Below are 15,462 nucleotides of genomic sequence, written 5' to 3'. Positions count from 1 at the left end.
GTTGGGGCCTGGCATCTTGAGCTTGAGGTAGGTGTAGTTGGGGATCGCCATGAACTTGGCGTAGCACGGGCGCCCCAAGATGGCGTGGTAAGCCCCCTTGAATTCCACCACTTCGAAGGTGAGGACCTCCTTGCGGTAGTTGGAGGGAGTGCCGAAACAGACGGGTAAGTCGATGCGCCCGAGGGGTCGCGTGCGCTTTCCTGGCACGACGCCGTGGAAGGGCGCGGAACCGCCTCGGAGCCGTGATCGGTCGAGCTCCAGGAGCTCCAGAGTGTTGACGTAGAGGATGTTGAGGCCGCTGCCTCCGTCCATGAGCACTTTGGTGAGCCGGGTGTTGCTGATGATCGGGTCGACGACCAGTGGGTACTGCCCGGGGTTTGGAACGTAATCAGGGTGGTCATCCCGGTCAAAGGTGATTGCTTCCCGAGACCAATCGAGGTACCGGGGGGTGGCTACCCTGACCGAGAAGACCTCCCGGCGTTCCCTCTTTCGCTGGCGCGCCGTGAGGCATGCCGAGGGTCCGCCAAAGATCATGAAAGCGTTGCGTACCTCGGGAAACCCATCATCTTTATCACCGTCCCTTTCGCCGGCGCCCCTTTTCCTGGCCTCATCGTCGTCGGGGAGCCCGAGCCTGGCGTAGTAACGCCGGAGCATGGTGCATTCCTCGAGGGCATGCTTCACCGGGCCTTGATGGTAAGGACAGGGCTTCTTTAGCATGTCGTCAAATAGCCCGGGGCCGCGGGGGCCTCGGGGATTCCTGCGATCTGTTGTGGCGACGTGAACGGCCTCGAGGACCTCCTGCTTTCCCGGGCGGCCCTTCTTCTTTCTCTTAGGGACGCGGGTGGGCGAGGCCTCGGGGGCCTCGTCCTTCTGCTTCCCCTTGGCGTCGCTGTTGGGGAAGATGGCCCCCACCGCCTCTTCGCCCGAGGCGAAGTTGGTGGCGATGTCGAGGAGCGCGGCGGCAGAGCGCGGGACGTTGCGCCCTAACTCTCGGACCAAGTCCCGACAAGTGGTGCCGGAGAGGAAAGCCTGGACGATCTCCGAGTCACCGACGCTGGGTAGCTCGGTGCACTGTTTGGAGAAGCGCCGGATGAAGTCTCGGAGAGACTCGTCCGGCTTCTGGCGGCAGTTCTTGAGATCCCAGGAATTCCCAGGGCGCACGTAAGTGCCCTGGAAGTTCCCGACGAAGATCCTAACCAGGTCGCGCCAGTCGTGGATTTGCGAGGGGGGGAGATGCTCAAGCCAGGCTCGCGCCGAGTCCGTCAAGAGTAAAGGGAGATTGCGGATGATGAGCAGATCATCGTCCGCGCCACCCAGCTGACAAGCCAGGCGATAATCGGCTAGCCATAGCTCAGGGTTCGTCTCGCCGCTATACTTGGTGAGGTTGGCCGGCTGTCGGAACCGGGCGGGGAAAGGAGCAACGCGGATGGCCCTGCTGAAGACCCGAGGTCCTGGCGGCTCAGGGGAGGGGCTGCGGTCCTCACCACTGTCGTAGCGACCGCCTCGGTGCGGGTGGTAGCCTCGGGCGGCTCCGTCGTCGTGGCGCCGTCGCCTGCCAACTACCTCGTGGTCGCCTTGTACCTCGCGTTGGTGTCCAGGTCGGTCGCGCACCGAGGGGGCCCTGTTGACCGTCGCCGCGCGAGCGGGCTCGGGACGGATCGAGGCATCCTGGCCTTGGCGAGGTCGTGCCGTGGGTTGCTCCGAAGTGCCTCCGCGCCGGCGGGAGGCGGAACTTTCGGCCTGCTGTACCGCTGCGGTCTCGAGGAGGTCGCGGAGCTCTCCGCGGACCCGTCGCCCTTCGGTGGTGGAGGGCTCGGGCATCGCTCGGATCAGCATCGCAGCAGCTGCGACGTTCTGGCTAGCGCGGTTAAAGATTGGGGGTGGCTCTCCGCCCTCGTTGTCGTTGATGCGGTGATGAACGTCGCGGGCCCGCCCTCGGGCTCCTCCGCCCTCACCGCGCCCTCGCTGCTCCTGCTCGAGAGTGTCCCGGAGCTGTTGCAGAAGGAGTCGGTCCTGTTCGACCTTGGCCTGAAGCTCGCGGAGCTGCTCCAGGTCTGGGCGACGATGCCCGCCGTGGACGAGGTTCTCGTTCCGTGCTGCCGGGGCTACGAGACGCGGAGGCGTGGCACCACCCGTCCCCGCCCGGGGCGGTGAACGAGTGCCTGTCCCCTCTTCCTCTTCGCCCACCGTTGGCATCCCGAGCCCGACGTGGAAGCACTCACGGGATGGATCGTAAGTCCCTTCGTCGTCGGAGTCGGAATAGCCGAGGCAGTAGTCGCTTGCGGCCAAGAATTGGCGTAAAGCCCCAGGGTTGTGGAGTTCGGAGAAATCCACCCCGGGCCACGCCTCGTCCTCGTCCGAGGGGTCGGAGTGGGTGCTCAGGTCGAGAGCGAAGCGCTGGCGGCGTTCCGAGGGGTGCTCGTGCGCGGCAGCGTAAGCGTAGGCGTAGGAGGTGGCGGCATTTCTCAACCCAAAGGGGTATGGGAACGGGGCCGTCTCCAGATTCTGCCCCGCCGGGGTCGGTTCTTCAGGGAGTGGCGGAGCGGGGTTAGATGACTGGGCATCGTCGTGAGCCCCCGGCGATTTTCCTTTGTCCAGGCTCAGGTCAGACAGGTCCCCAGTCAGGGACCCCGTACCAACAGCTGGTCGCAGGATATCGGCGGGGAGTGTCGTGCTGCCCCGGGCTCGCGTAGCGTCGGGGTGGCCTTGCTCGCGCCGTGCCCGGCGAGCGTGGCGAGAGCGGCCGCCCGGACGCCGCCTACGCCTGGGCTGCCGGGGCGCGACTTCGTCGTCGGACGGTGGGGTTCGAGGAGTGAGGAGCACCATGTCGTACTCATGCCCTAGAGACATGAACTCTAGGCTTCCGAACCAAACTATGGTGCCGAGGCGCAATGGTCGTATGTGGTCTGCCATCCGGAACTTGCTAGGATGACGAAGCTGACACGCAGAGTCCCCTACCTGGCGCGCCAACTGTCGGTGCTTTGGAACCGGGGGTCCCTCAACCAACGAGTGAATTTGTACTGCGTGTTCCTAATCCCGGATGGTGATGCAAAGAGACACAAGGTTTATACTGGTTCGGGCAGTCGAGACCCTACGTCCAGTCTGAGAGATCGATCTTGTATTCCTTGCACCGGAGTGCTCGTGGTAGGGGGTTACAAGCTGAGTGAGAGAGGGAGCTAGCCCCAGGTCTCGGCGAGGGTGGTGCGAACTGCTTGGGACGTTGCTTCCAAGCAGCGTGGAAGTGCGTGATTCTATCGGTGTGTTTTTCCTCCTGCTGCCCCTAGAAATGGCCCTGGCTACCTCCTTTTATAGTTACAAGGAGGGAGCGAGAGATACATGAGAAGGCTACTGTTTGCTGACGTATTCCGCTCCCTGAAGCAGTATGGCGTCGTGGGAGTTCCGGTCGATGTCTAGTCGGTATGGTCTTCAGGGCTGACGACACGCTGCGCTCTTGTACTTTTGTTGACTTGGTGAAATGCCGAGGCCTGGGGGCTGCTGTAGTAGGCTGTGTCGAGACCTATCGCGCTGAGGCCGAGACCCACTGTGCTGAGGCCTGCTGTGCCGAGGCCTTTATCGGGTGGCAATGTGAGGTCTGGGCGGCCATTGCCGATAGTTGATTTGGGCGGAACAGTGCCGAACATGCGTCTACAGGATACGGTGCCCTGTATCGTCAGTAAGGGATGGTAAAAAGGCGATCTGACCGTTGTCCTGTCGTGGCATACTGCCGATCGTGGCTTTCGTAGTGAGGGCAGCTGGGTGCATTAATTGGATGCGATAGCCTGCCAGAGTGACTGTCGAGGCGGAGGTGACGAGATTGCGGGACGAGCCCAGCCTCGGGCGAGGCGGAGCATGGCCAGTTCGCCCGAGGCCCTACCGGGAGTCTCGGGCGAGGCGGAATCCGAGGCTCATCGGAGGTCTCGAGCGGGGCGGAGCGGTCGGTTCGCTGGCCCCGAGGTCACAGGAGCCCGGTTCTGACTCCCCACGTCGTGTCCGTCCTTGGTGCAGGAGTTTAGGCAGCACAGTAGCCGGTAATCCTCGCACAGTCCCGTCGTGGATGGCAGGGTGCTGACGTGCACGTCGCTGCGCTGCGCCGTCGTGTGATTTATCGGAGTGGTTGAGCGCCTCGATGGGACGTGCGGAAGTGACATGCTGGTCGTACTCGGTCTCGTGCGTCGTGGGGCTTCAGTACGGCTTGATGCAGGACATGGCGGGCGACGTGCGGGTTGCCGTGTAATGACGTCGTAGGGGGCAGCGGCTATGCCGAGGCCGAGCCATCGCGTGGGGCTCGGTGGTCATGGACCCTCAGGCTGCCGAGCCCGTGAAGCGAACTGTCGAGGTCCTTGGGGGGAGTTATTGGCCTCGGGTACTGATTCCGAGGCTACAGTAGCCCAGATGTGGCTCCCCACGCGGCATTGTCCTCGGTGCAGGAGTTGGCAGCATAGTGAGGCACGGGCGTCACGGTGGTTAGTACAGTGGCGGGCAACCCCTGCCCAGTCCTGCCTCCTGTCCCATCGGCCATTCTGCTGTACTGTGCCGGGCGTGCGGCTGTTGTCAGGGGCAGCAGTTGGCTGAGACGTCGTGACACGACGTTTTGCCAGAGGGATGGGAGAAGGAAGAGGTGGCGGAGAGCTGCCGAGCCCGCCTTGCGCGAGACAGAGGGTCGGTGGCCTGGCCGAGGCCTTTGACGGGGAATCGGCCGAGGCCCGTAGCGAGGAGGCCTCGGGCGAATCGGAGAATCGGCCGAGGCCTGCGGCGATGGGCCTCGGGCGAGTCGGAGAATCGGCCGAGGCCCCTGGAGCCTCGGGCGAGTCGGAGAATCGGCCGAGGCCAGCAGCGTTTAGCTGGTTTCGATCTTTGCGAAGTGTAAGCAGTTGCTTTTTTGGGTCTTGCTTGGGGTACCCCTTCTCACGGTATCCGACACTTATAAACTCAGTTTTAGTTCTACAGAGTCTAAAACACACTTGTGCCAACAAAACACACACATGTATGCCATGGATAGACCCCAACCTAAAAGGAGTCCAACTAAAGTGAGGTACATATCCAATCCAAACCACTAGCATGTGCACAACATCCAATCCAATCCAGTCCACTACCACATCAATCCAATCATCCAAATAATTCCCAACGATAACAGGGTTGGCCACGCGATGGAGTCACAGCCAGGGGCCTGGAAGCCAAAGGTGCAGGCATAAACGCCACAGAAGGTGGCAACATAGTGGCACGTGGACCCTATCAGGCACATGCGCTTTCCGGCAGCTGCCAGCACCTGCTCGCCTTGACACCTGCAGAGTCTGTAGCCAAAGGCTTGAGCTCAGGAGAGACCACATCCATAGTTGCGCCCCGCGACTACCACACCACCGAAGAGGAAGACTGGAAGGTTGACGGGGCGGGAGGTTCCGGTGCCACACCTGCTGGCTGCTGCTTGTTCAGGTCGCAATAGCCACTTGGAGCGGGGGTCCAGCATGTTGGGGTTGCCAAAGAAGCCGCAGCTGTTGGCGCACAGGTGGTGGCCCTCCTGCCACCTCTGCTATTGCTCCTACGCCATGGCTGCCAGACCAAATCGAGGAAGCACAAGTATCAAGTATGGCTGGGTTGATGTGGACGCAGCTGCTGCCCGGTAACAAGTGGCTGCTCCTGCCACCAATGTGTCCAACGAAGTCCAATGGATTTGTGGATATTTCCTTCTGGTATCCAAATGCATCAGATTGTTTTGGGTCTCGTGGCAATGGATATCTGAATCCGAACAGCATCCATCCAATTAAATCCAATGCGGGTTGAGCCCATTTGGATTTTGGATGATCCAAGTCCATTGTCAGGTCTAGCCATGGATAGGTTCTCTATCGGCCTTTTTCGTCAATGTCCAGGGACCCATATACATGGTCAGGACTCAGTACACTGATGAGATGTGCTTGAGCCTTGAGGTATGTTTGCTTAGCAATCTAGACATGCAAATGCTAATACAGCCTCGATCTTCGCAGAAACATCATTAGGCTGATCCAGGTGGCTAAAATCTAGCACCTGTGCTAGATGACAGCACCCTAAATGATCTTAGTTGACACATTAACACATTGTCCGTCACCTCAGTCTGTTAAGTGAAATCCAGGGTCCTGAGCTGCTATGTGGAGCCACACCAGCAATGATCTCCATCGTTCAAAGCCATGCTGTCACGCACAGAGCCTTCTTAGCCTCCATGAAGGTGCTTAATGAACCATTCTTGATACTGTACATAGAGGTATAAAGCTGTGTTCCTTACTTGATGCTTTTCTATTTTTTAGAGATCCAAGGATCCTTTTTTTTTCTTAGTATCCAACTGCTCAAGGCTTAGGAAAGAAGCATACATAGAGAGGATGAGGGAGGTGGATCGGATAGGAGTGAATCACTGTAATTTCGATTGAATATTTGTAGTACTGCTTTTCTTGAAGAACCACTCAATACTCAAGCAATTCTACTGATCTTTCTTCAGTTAAAAGGCACAAAAACATAAATAAAAAAGGAAATTTATATTTAAACATTCTTGGGCACAAGGCAACAAAAATGGAACCAACCAAACATCTCACCCACAATAATGTCCAGAAAAAGTAGAAAATTATAGCAAAACTATGGTGAGCATAGATAAGTAAAGCATAAAACTGAATATATGTAACACGTAAATCCATTCATATGAGAAACGAAGAGTTTAAGCAATAAGATTTGGTCACTGAAGTCCATGGTTAATTGTAAAAGGGCAGTGCATCATCTTGTACCTTCAGACGATGTTTTCCGAGAGGTGGGCGCAAACATCCATAAGTTGTTGGCAACACGGTTTCAACAGCCGAAGTGTCCAATAACTTCAGCAAGTTGCCTAAAAACTTATGTCAGTCATACCAATAAATCAACGAATAAAGAATATGAAACGGTGTCTAGCATATATTTCTAAGGCCAAGAAATTATGAAGCAAGATAGTATATGATTTCCTAAGGCCTATAAATTATGAAGCAAGATGTCCCAAACCAAATAAATATGCATGAAATATCCAACACTCACCTAAACTCTCAAGCACACCATCAACTGTCTCTGGACTGGCCGTGACCAACGCCCCATGACTTAAGTTGCTTCTGAATGCTTGATACGAAGCTGATGATAGTCTTTTCGGATCCAGCAACGATATGCACACTGACAGTGAATGAACAAGAACAGATTTGGGTCTTGATTCTTCAAGAGCATGATGGAACAACATCCCAACAAAACTGTAATTTTCATAGAACATAACAAAAAAAAAGACTTAGGTCATGAGGGAATTAATTCAATTAAACAATGAAATGCCTACTTGTATGGGGTGAGGTTTTCTACAGATATATAGTTACTGCATTTTAGACCTCTTTATAACTCATGGAGCATACTTTTCAGTACACTACACAAGATATGTACATTGTTTCTTGACAAAAAAAAATTCCCAAATGAGTAACTTGTGACAGTAGAATGAAGTTAGAACTTAGAATACCTTGGACTGCATATTTTCGCAGCAAGAGATGGAGGTGCACACCGAATAACTGCACATAGAATTTCCGCAGCATTGGCATGCACTTCAGGAGAATCCTGCTTGGCAATAATACACATGAACCTTTCCGCTAGGAAACATTTCTACCACGATCTTTCTTGCAACATAGAATGTATTTGGGCAGTAATAGTGTTAACATTACAATATTTATGGGAGGTGAAAGTATGTATATCCCCGTCAAATGTCATAAAAGTCTAATTTTCATTCTCAACTATCAAAGATGGTATTTAATAATCTACAAAAAGTATGTATTCCTGAACAAGAAAAATCTCCCAAAAATAAAATTCCAGTACAAATAACCCCCCTAACACTACCAGTTGGTTTTGCTGCTAACATACCACCCTAATTGGCTCACATGCTTACTAAGGCATTTAAGTTTTCTTAGTTAGGGGGAAAAAGAAATCCCCTCATTTACCATTCCACCTTCATTCTACCTCAGCTGGGAGAATTAAACACATTGGCCATCATGGCTGGCCACTGCCCACCACTAACCTTTGGAGCTATACAAGCAACTTCTCTCATCTACACACCTCAGGTCCTCTGAGCCAGCATCAGCAACTGGTCAGGTTGCATTGAATGAAACAGCGGAAAAGAATGATCAAGCAGAAATGGTGCATCCAGATTCAACAATGTGTCGTTGTACATGTTTCAAGGTTCACCTATGCCAATTTGGTTGCACAGGTAACTGAATCAAGCTATCAAAAGGTCATTAAGGATATCTGGATATGTGTGCAATTTGATAGGGAGTCAAATGGACAGGGAGACTATCAATTTGAGAAGAAATGACAATGGTTTATGGCTTATCTGCAAGGTGCATTAGGGAAATATAGTAACAGAGGAGACTAGGGATTAGAGAGAAATGACTGTTCATGGAATGGGCTTTCAATACTCCCTCCGTCCCAAAACAATAAGCGTATTTTGATAAGGGAAAAGTAACGCAAAATAGATTTTGACCCTTAATTTCTCTTATAATATATTGTCATGTGAGCAAAATCAATATCAACTCAGAGGCATTTTGAATACAAATTTATTGATGCAGGTTCTGTCCTAAACTTGTACATAATTTGAATAATTCTTGGTCAAGGTTTACAAAATTTGTCTTTTCCCTATACAAAGTATGCTTATCATTCTGGGAAGGAGGGAGTATTTATTTTAATTGGGTGTCCAAGTCAACGCATAGTGTATTCCTACATGGAAAAGCAACCTACAAAAACTGTTACAACTTATAACAGCCTAGCCTACCTATCTATGATTAGGCACCCATATAGTGCATAACCAAAGCACTGCCTGTAAAACTAGATTAGAAATGAAGGTTTCATAACTTTTAGATGTTTGGAGGGTTAAAGAAATATATTTTCCAGTTTTCAATATGTTTAGTGTTATGCAGGTTGTTTCCTTGTTACTTTTGTTGTATAACTGAGATGGTCACTGTTATCCATGTCATAGAGGTAAGAACATTTCAAATGGATGCTAAGTTTCTGTTTCTGAGCAGAACAGTAAATCATTTCTCCCTCCATTCCAAATTATAAGACGTTTTGGCTTTTCTAGATACACTATTTTTACTATGTATTTAGACATAGTGTATATCTAAGTGCATAGCAAAAGCTATGTATCTAGAAAAGCCAAACGGAATGGAGGGAGTATATAACTAAAATAGGAATTTATGCTTGCAATTTCCTGACAAACGATGTCGCCATCGCTTATGTCCTAAATATATTCCTGTGCATTAGAGCTTTTTTAACTTACCGATGAGCTAAACTTATCTGCAATCATTTCAAGGACATCTGTATTTTCTAACCACTGCAACGTATCACCATAGTTTGAATATATGGCCTCATCAGCACCAATCAGTCGTATCAGCACCTAAAGAATTCAGGGGACAACATCAACTAAATGCACCCAACAATTCATTAATTAAAAATAATTCATGAGAAACTTACCTCCATTATTGATGTGATGCCAATCAGGTCAACAAGCTGGACAACTATCTCTGGATGCCCCTATAAAAAGCAATAACAAAGGTCCCATAAATCCATTTAAATGTTGAGTTTAACAGAAACTATTAGATTGTAGACACAGTGAAAGGGTACCACAATTTTGCTTAAGCAGATTTCATACAGGCAAGAGTATAGGTGAAAGATAAACCAAGTGTTAAAAGACTAGCAAGTAAACAAACCATACAACAACAACAACAACAAAGCCTTTAAGTCCCAAACAAGTTGGGGTAGGCAAGTAAACAAACCATGTGAACATAAAAACATGAGAGAAGGAGAAGTGTGATGCAAGACTTTGTATTTAAATACATAAAATAAAGTATCCTTTTCACAAAAGGATACGAGGAATACCTGAACATAACTCATAAGTGGAGCAGTCTTCCGCAGCATCAAACATATTACCACCTACAATACATAATTATATAATAATTAACTGAATTCAGCCTCAGCATAAAAACTACAGAATGAAGTCTAGCCCCAAAATGACAAGCTTCTCCAAAAGACTTAACACTATCTGATGATTCAGATAAACTAGGTTCTCTTTCACAACGTGGCTGACAAGTGCAGCATGTTGTGTCTAGCTGGCGCTTCTGCCCTCCAGGTGCTCCTCATGAGGTCACTTAACCCTGACCTTTGATGGTCTAGTGGGTTGAGAGGGTTGTAGTTGAGTGTTTTTGTTTCTGGGACTTGGTTTTTCTATACCCGTGGGGTAGGGTGTGTGTTGCAGGGTGGAGGCATAACATCTCTCCTGTTCTCTGTACACTTGGTACAGTTTATTTCATCTATCTTAACGTCATGTCGTGCAGTTCTCCTTTGTTATTATTTGAGAAAAAAAATGATTCAGATTGACTAAGTTACCTTACTGAAGTAACCAGACAATAATGTACTATGCGGATGATCAGGTTTCACAAATGAGAAAAGCAAGTCCATTAGCTGCAACACAGACAGGGAGAAAAGGAAAATAAAGTAAGCTCTAATGCAATAATCTGCTAGAAATTTTCCAAGGAAAAACTTCACAGGGCAAATATATGACGAGAATGCCAACCTCTTCATCCTCTACTAGGGTCCTCAAAATGACATCAATTTTGCAAGTAAATATTTCACAGGCAATAAAAGGGAACCTACAAGGAGAAGTTTAAATGAATGGGAACTTCAGGGTTTTACATAAAATGACAACACTAGTGATCAATGGTCATACTTGAAAGAGCGCTTCCTTTCAGCATCCTCTGGAACTTCTTCCACAACATAACGAAGCAACTGTTCCACCTGGGCCTTGTCACGTAAGCTACACATAGCAATTCAAGTTACATACAGGGAAACCAGTACTATTGGGTAAACTAAACACTATCATGCGCAATGCTCAAGAAAACCCGGATAAGGTTTATAATAATTCACACAGCAACATCCTCCAACAAGAAAATGTGTTGTGATCCACTATGTTCAGTAATAATGAACTACGCCCACCAGTGTGCACATAACGTTTCAGACAGAATGATTGAATTGCATGCAGTATTCTGTATTCTTTTGTTGTCTGAAATGTCATGTAAAAGTGAGTAGAGGTAGTAACACATTTTGGCCCAAAGACAAAAGCATACTTCTTTGCAGATAATACAAACTATATATATATAACAGTACCAATAATCAAATATAGAGTTAACTGAAGTACAATTCCATGTGCATATGAGTGAGGACCTTTGCAGGAAGGACAAGTGCATAAAAAACACAATTATATCATATAAGCATACTTATTGATTATTATTGTTCTCTAATATGAATTTCATTTGCCGCCACAACCACTCCACTGTATGTCTCAGAAGTCACATGTAAAGTCATAATAAGAGTATAAGACAGCTCACACAAAAATTAAATACTAAGTTAAGTTCCATCAGTAGATTGAATATGCTGCTCATATCACAGAAATCAATAAGAAAATTACAAGTTTATGAGTCGCGAGTTCAGTGCTTTGCACTCCTGAATAATTTCATCCTCGTCAAGAAGTTCTACCAATGTAAAATTTTCTTTGTCCAGAATTGTATCCACCTGGAAAAAAAACACTAAGTTAGCACAGTTTCACGTTGACAGTGATCAAGTTTGGAAATCACTTCAAAAAAGAATTTTTTTTCGGATATATATTAAGTTGTACACAAAATTAGCACCGAAACAAAATTACAGGTGTCACATCATTTTTATTCCGTAGCCAGCTTTTATTGCGTATGTTGCGTTGGATTTGCGGTCATACAAGAAGGGATCGAGTTCGGAACGATGATATACGTGAGAGATTAGGGGTAGCGCCAATTGAAGAAAAGCTTGTCCAACACCGGCTGAGATGGTTTGGACATATGCAACGGAGACCTCCAGATGCACCGGTGCGTAGTGGAATCCTAAGTCAGGATAGTAATGTGAAGAGAGGCAGAGGAAGACCGAAGTTGACTTGGGTAGAGGCAATAAAAGGAGACTTGAAAGGATGTAATATACCCAAAGACTTAGCCTTAGATAGGAGTGCTTGGAAGACAGCTATTCACGTGCCTAAACCTTGATTGCTTCTGTTGGGTTTCAACTCTAGCCTACCCCAACTTGTTTGGGACTTAAAGGCTTTGTTGTTGTGTTGTTGTTGTAGCCAGCTACAAAATAAGTTATTTTGTAGCCACCTCCATTTACGATAATTTTATATACTAATTTACGATAATGTCAATACATATTTATGATAATTGGGTTACTATAACACATGGAGATATTTTACCATAACATTATAGTAAACCACTTAGCAAGGAGTTACTATAATCTCGTAAATTAACATAGTAATTATCGTAACTCAAAGTGGCTACAAAATAAGTTATTTTGTAGCCAGCTACAGGGTAGTAGTAGTATATATATATATATATATATATATATATATATATATATATATATATATATATATATATATATATATATATATATATATATATATATATATATATATATATATATATATATATATATATTTGGCCGTGGGAAGAGGTTATACTACATGCCATCATCCTTGATTTGATGTTTGCAACATCAATCATTCGGGCGTAGAAGACCATACCAAAGAATATCATTCCACATAAGGATAAGACCGTGCGCGATGGAGGACAGCGCAAAAGGAATATACAGTCACTCTACTGTAGCCAGGACAATTATTCTCCGTCCAGCTGTCCAGGCAACAGTAAGAAGGAATAATTGAAGACTTTGCCTCGAAGGCTCCTTCAGACGATAAGCATGAAGGACACTACATTCGTGCTATAAAGCGAGACGTTGGGCGCATTCATTGAGCATCGAAGAACCTAGCATCAACCGAAGAAGCAAGAGCCAAGAATCACCAGCCTCAGACACACACTCTCATCCACCACCCACTCCACCAACTTTCCACTCACACATACACCATGAAGACATGATCTCAGAACGACTCTGAGAATCATCCACCATTAGTAGTAATCATCCATTACCACTGTATCACTCCACCTTTGTAAATTAGAGAATAAAGGAGGTCCCCGTGATCTTCCTGCGCTTGTAAGGTAATCCCTAAGGTTTGTGATAAGTGCTTGGGGTTTCCCGAAAGGGAAAGCCGTATATAAGCTTGCTCTGTGGAAATGAATTAAGCTTTCCTGTTTGAATCCCTGCCTTCCTATAAGCTCGTTCATATGGGGCGATGTCTCTGTACTAGGGACCCTAGAGGAGAAACTTCTGCGTGTGTTGTTCTCGTGTTAGCCCTAGTAGGGGCGTTTGTAGAGAACCCTGTGTGCGCAGAGAAGTGTTCCCTTCGGGTGAAACTGCCTGGGAAGACGATAGAGCCTGAGTCCTGTGTGTACGTGGCTGGGGATAGCGAGGGAGTAGACCGGGTTAGCCTGGTTCTGAAGCGAGCTAGTGATGCATACGGTGAGAACCGAGTAGGACTGTCACAAGCATAGTCGCACGACCGGCTGAACTGTTGGTCTCGCCAGCCTGCAAAAGATCCTTAGAAATATTCATCCGCATACGCATATTCACTAAGCACTAGGTTAACTAATCGCGAAAGCGACATATCATTCTGAGAAATATTCATATTCGCTAATCACTCACTCATCCATAAAATAATTGCGCGCGAAAGCGACATCACGCCATATCTGCAGAGGCCCCGTGCCCTGAATAGTAAAGTGGTTGAGCAACTCCCGGGTGAGTGCTCGAGCACTGTTCATACCCCGAATTTGAATAGTGAAAGCCGAATTTAAATAGTGTTGTAAATAGTAACTCGAGATTTTAGAATTCGAATTTCAAATCCGATACGTACCCCCGTATGCAGTATATATATATATATATATATATATATATATATATATATATATATATATATGTTATGTGACTATGCAGTGAATAAAATATATATATATTATGTGACTATGCAGTGAATAAAACAGAATTCAATCCTAGTAAATCCAACCAGGGCATTTCCATGAACAGAACTTAAAAGGAAAATATTGGGAAGGGCATATTGCAATGGTACACTATTCCAGCATGAAATGCAAATCCTTTCTGCAGCAGCAGCAGTGCCCTATGTACAGCAAAAGCTCATAAAATAGAATGCCACAAGATAATGTGTTCAGCATAACAAAACAAACAAAGCCTCCTCTTTGCCATAAAATGAATCTCATGTCACACGCAAATGATTCAGTCCACCAAGGCATATCGTTCCTTTCAGCAGCACACGCTATGATCCCACTGGCACCCTCACATCCACGGGAACAGCATACACGTACTCATCAACGCAAAAAAAAAAAAACACACATCCCGCAGCCACAGCGCACTCGTGCACTAATTCCAGCACGAAGCTCCAAGGAAATACTCAGATTAAGCGAGCATTACAACCCAACAGCCGAATCCAGAATCCAATCCACCGACCCAATCCAAAACAAGCAAACAAACCACACCCACAGCTCTCAGTCACAGCGCCGTGCGCCCACGCTCCCGCCCTGAGAGAAGGAACAGAGGTGTGACGAGGAGCAGAGGAAGGGGGAACTCACGGGCGAGGCCGCGGAGAGGCCGGTCATGCGCCAGAACATGGCGGCGGCGGCGGTGAGACGAGCGGCGGCGGCGGATCTAGGGTTTGGGGGCGCCGGGGAGCGCGAATCTGAGGGCGGGTCCGCGCGAATCCGAGCAGCGGCGGCCGAATTGCCCGGCCGCGAAGGCGGGTCGGATCGGGAGAGCAGGCGAGCGGATCGAATTGGGATCGCGAGATGGGGGAGGGAGGCGCACGCTCGCACACACACGAGAGGATGAAAAAAGAGCACGCTTTTTCTATTTGGCTTCCGTTTCCTTCATCCGTTTGGGGAAGTTTGATTTTGGACTGGATTGGGGTTAGTCTTGGTTTAGTTCCAAAAAATTTTCAACTACATCAAATCTTGCGCATATGTATGAAGTATTAAATATAGATGAAAAAAAACTAATTGCACAGTTTGATAAGAAATCGCAAGATGAATGCTTTAAGACTAATTAGTCCATGATTAACCATAAGTGCTACAGTAGCTGACACGCGTTGATGATGGATTAATGATGCTTAATAAATTCGTCTCGTAGTTTTCAGGTGAGCTATGTAATTCGTTTTTTTATTAGTATCCGAAAACCTCTTCCGACATCTTCGAAACATCTAATGTAACATAAAAAAAAAAATTATTTCGCAAACTAAACGTAGCCTTAATTGGGATTAGTTTTGGTCTTTAGCCGTCTGGTGGTGTTCTGTTCTGCGACCGGGCGCTGTTACTTTCGTCGAGGCAGGTGGCCCGGTGGCAGACAGGTGAAGGATTTGGAGAGTTTTGGCTGGGTTCCTTTCCTATCTTGGAGACTTGGACAAGGAAATTGGTTTCGAAAAACTACCCATTATTTTCTGTTAAGTTGCTTTCGTATTTGAAGGCATTGTTATGTACTTGATTAAAT

At 47.9% G+C, this 15,462-nt stretch overlaps 1 protein-coding gene across 1 annotated transcript in view; it reads right to left on the bottom strand.

The window, feature by feature from the left end:
* LOC136456185 (uncharacterized) overlaps positions 1–14,837 on the bottom strand; it is a 31,556-nt gene extending 16,719 nt beyond the window's left edge. Inside the window, exons 1-11 of the mRNA XM_066455968.1 lie at positions 14,553–14,837; positions 11,468–11,571; positions 10,730–10,816; positions 10,577–10,652; positions 10,390–10,464; positions 9,883–9,936; positions 9,478–9,537; positions 9,284–9,400; positions 7,481–7,575; positions 7,024–7,226; positions 6,744–6,841 (exon numbers count right to left, since the gene is read on the bottom strand). Coding sequence (XP_066312065.1) covers positions 6,744–6,841; positions 7,024–7,226; positions 7,481–7,575; positions 9,284–9,400; positions 9,478–9,537; positions 9,883–9,936; positions 10,390–10,464; positions 10,577–10,652; positions 10,730–10,816; positions 11,468–11,571; positions 14,553–14,591 — 1,008 coding nt within the window. The 5' untranslated portion in view covers positions 14,592–14,837. The remainder of the gene's footprint in view (positions 1–6,743; positions 6,842–7,023; positions 7,227–7,480; positions 7,576–9,283; positions 9,401–9,477; positions 9,538–9,882; positions 9,937–10,389; positions 10,465–10,576; positions 10,653–10,729; positions 10,817–11,467; positions 11,572–14,552) is intronic.
* Positions 14,838–15,462: the final 625 nt, after the last annotated feature.

This window comes from Miscanthus floridulus, chromosome 6, assembly GCF_019320115.1.
Source record: "Miscanthus floridulus cultivar M001 chromosome 6, ASM1932011v1, whole genome shotgun sequence".
NCBI classification, from domain to species: domain Eukaryota; kingdom Viridiplantae; phylum Streptophyta; class Magnoliopsida; order Poales; family Poaceae; genus Miscanthus; species Miscanthus floridulus.
Note: the sequence above shows the minus strand (reverse complement) of the source record. Positions and strands in the feature narration are given on the sequence as shown.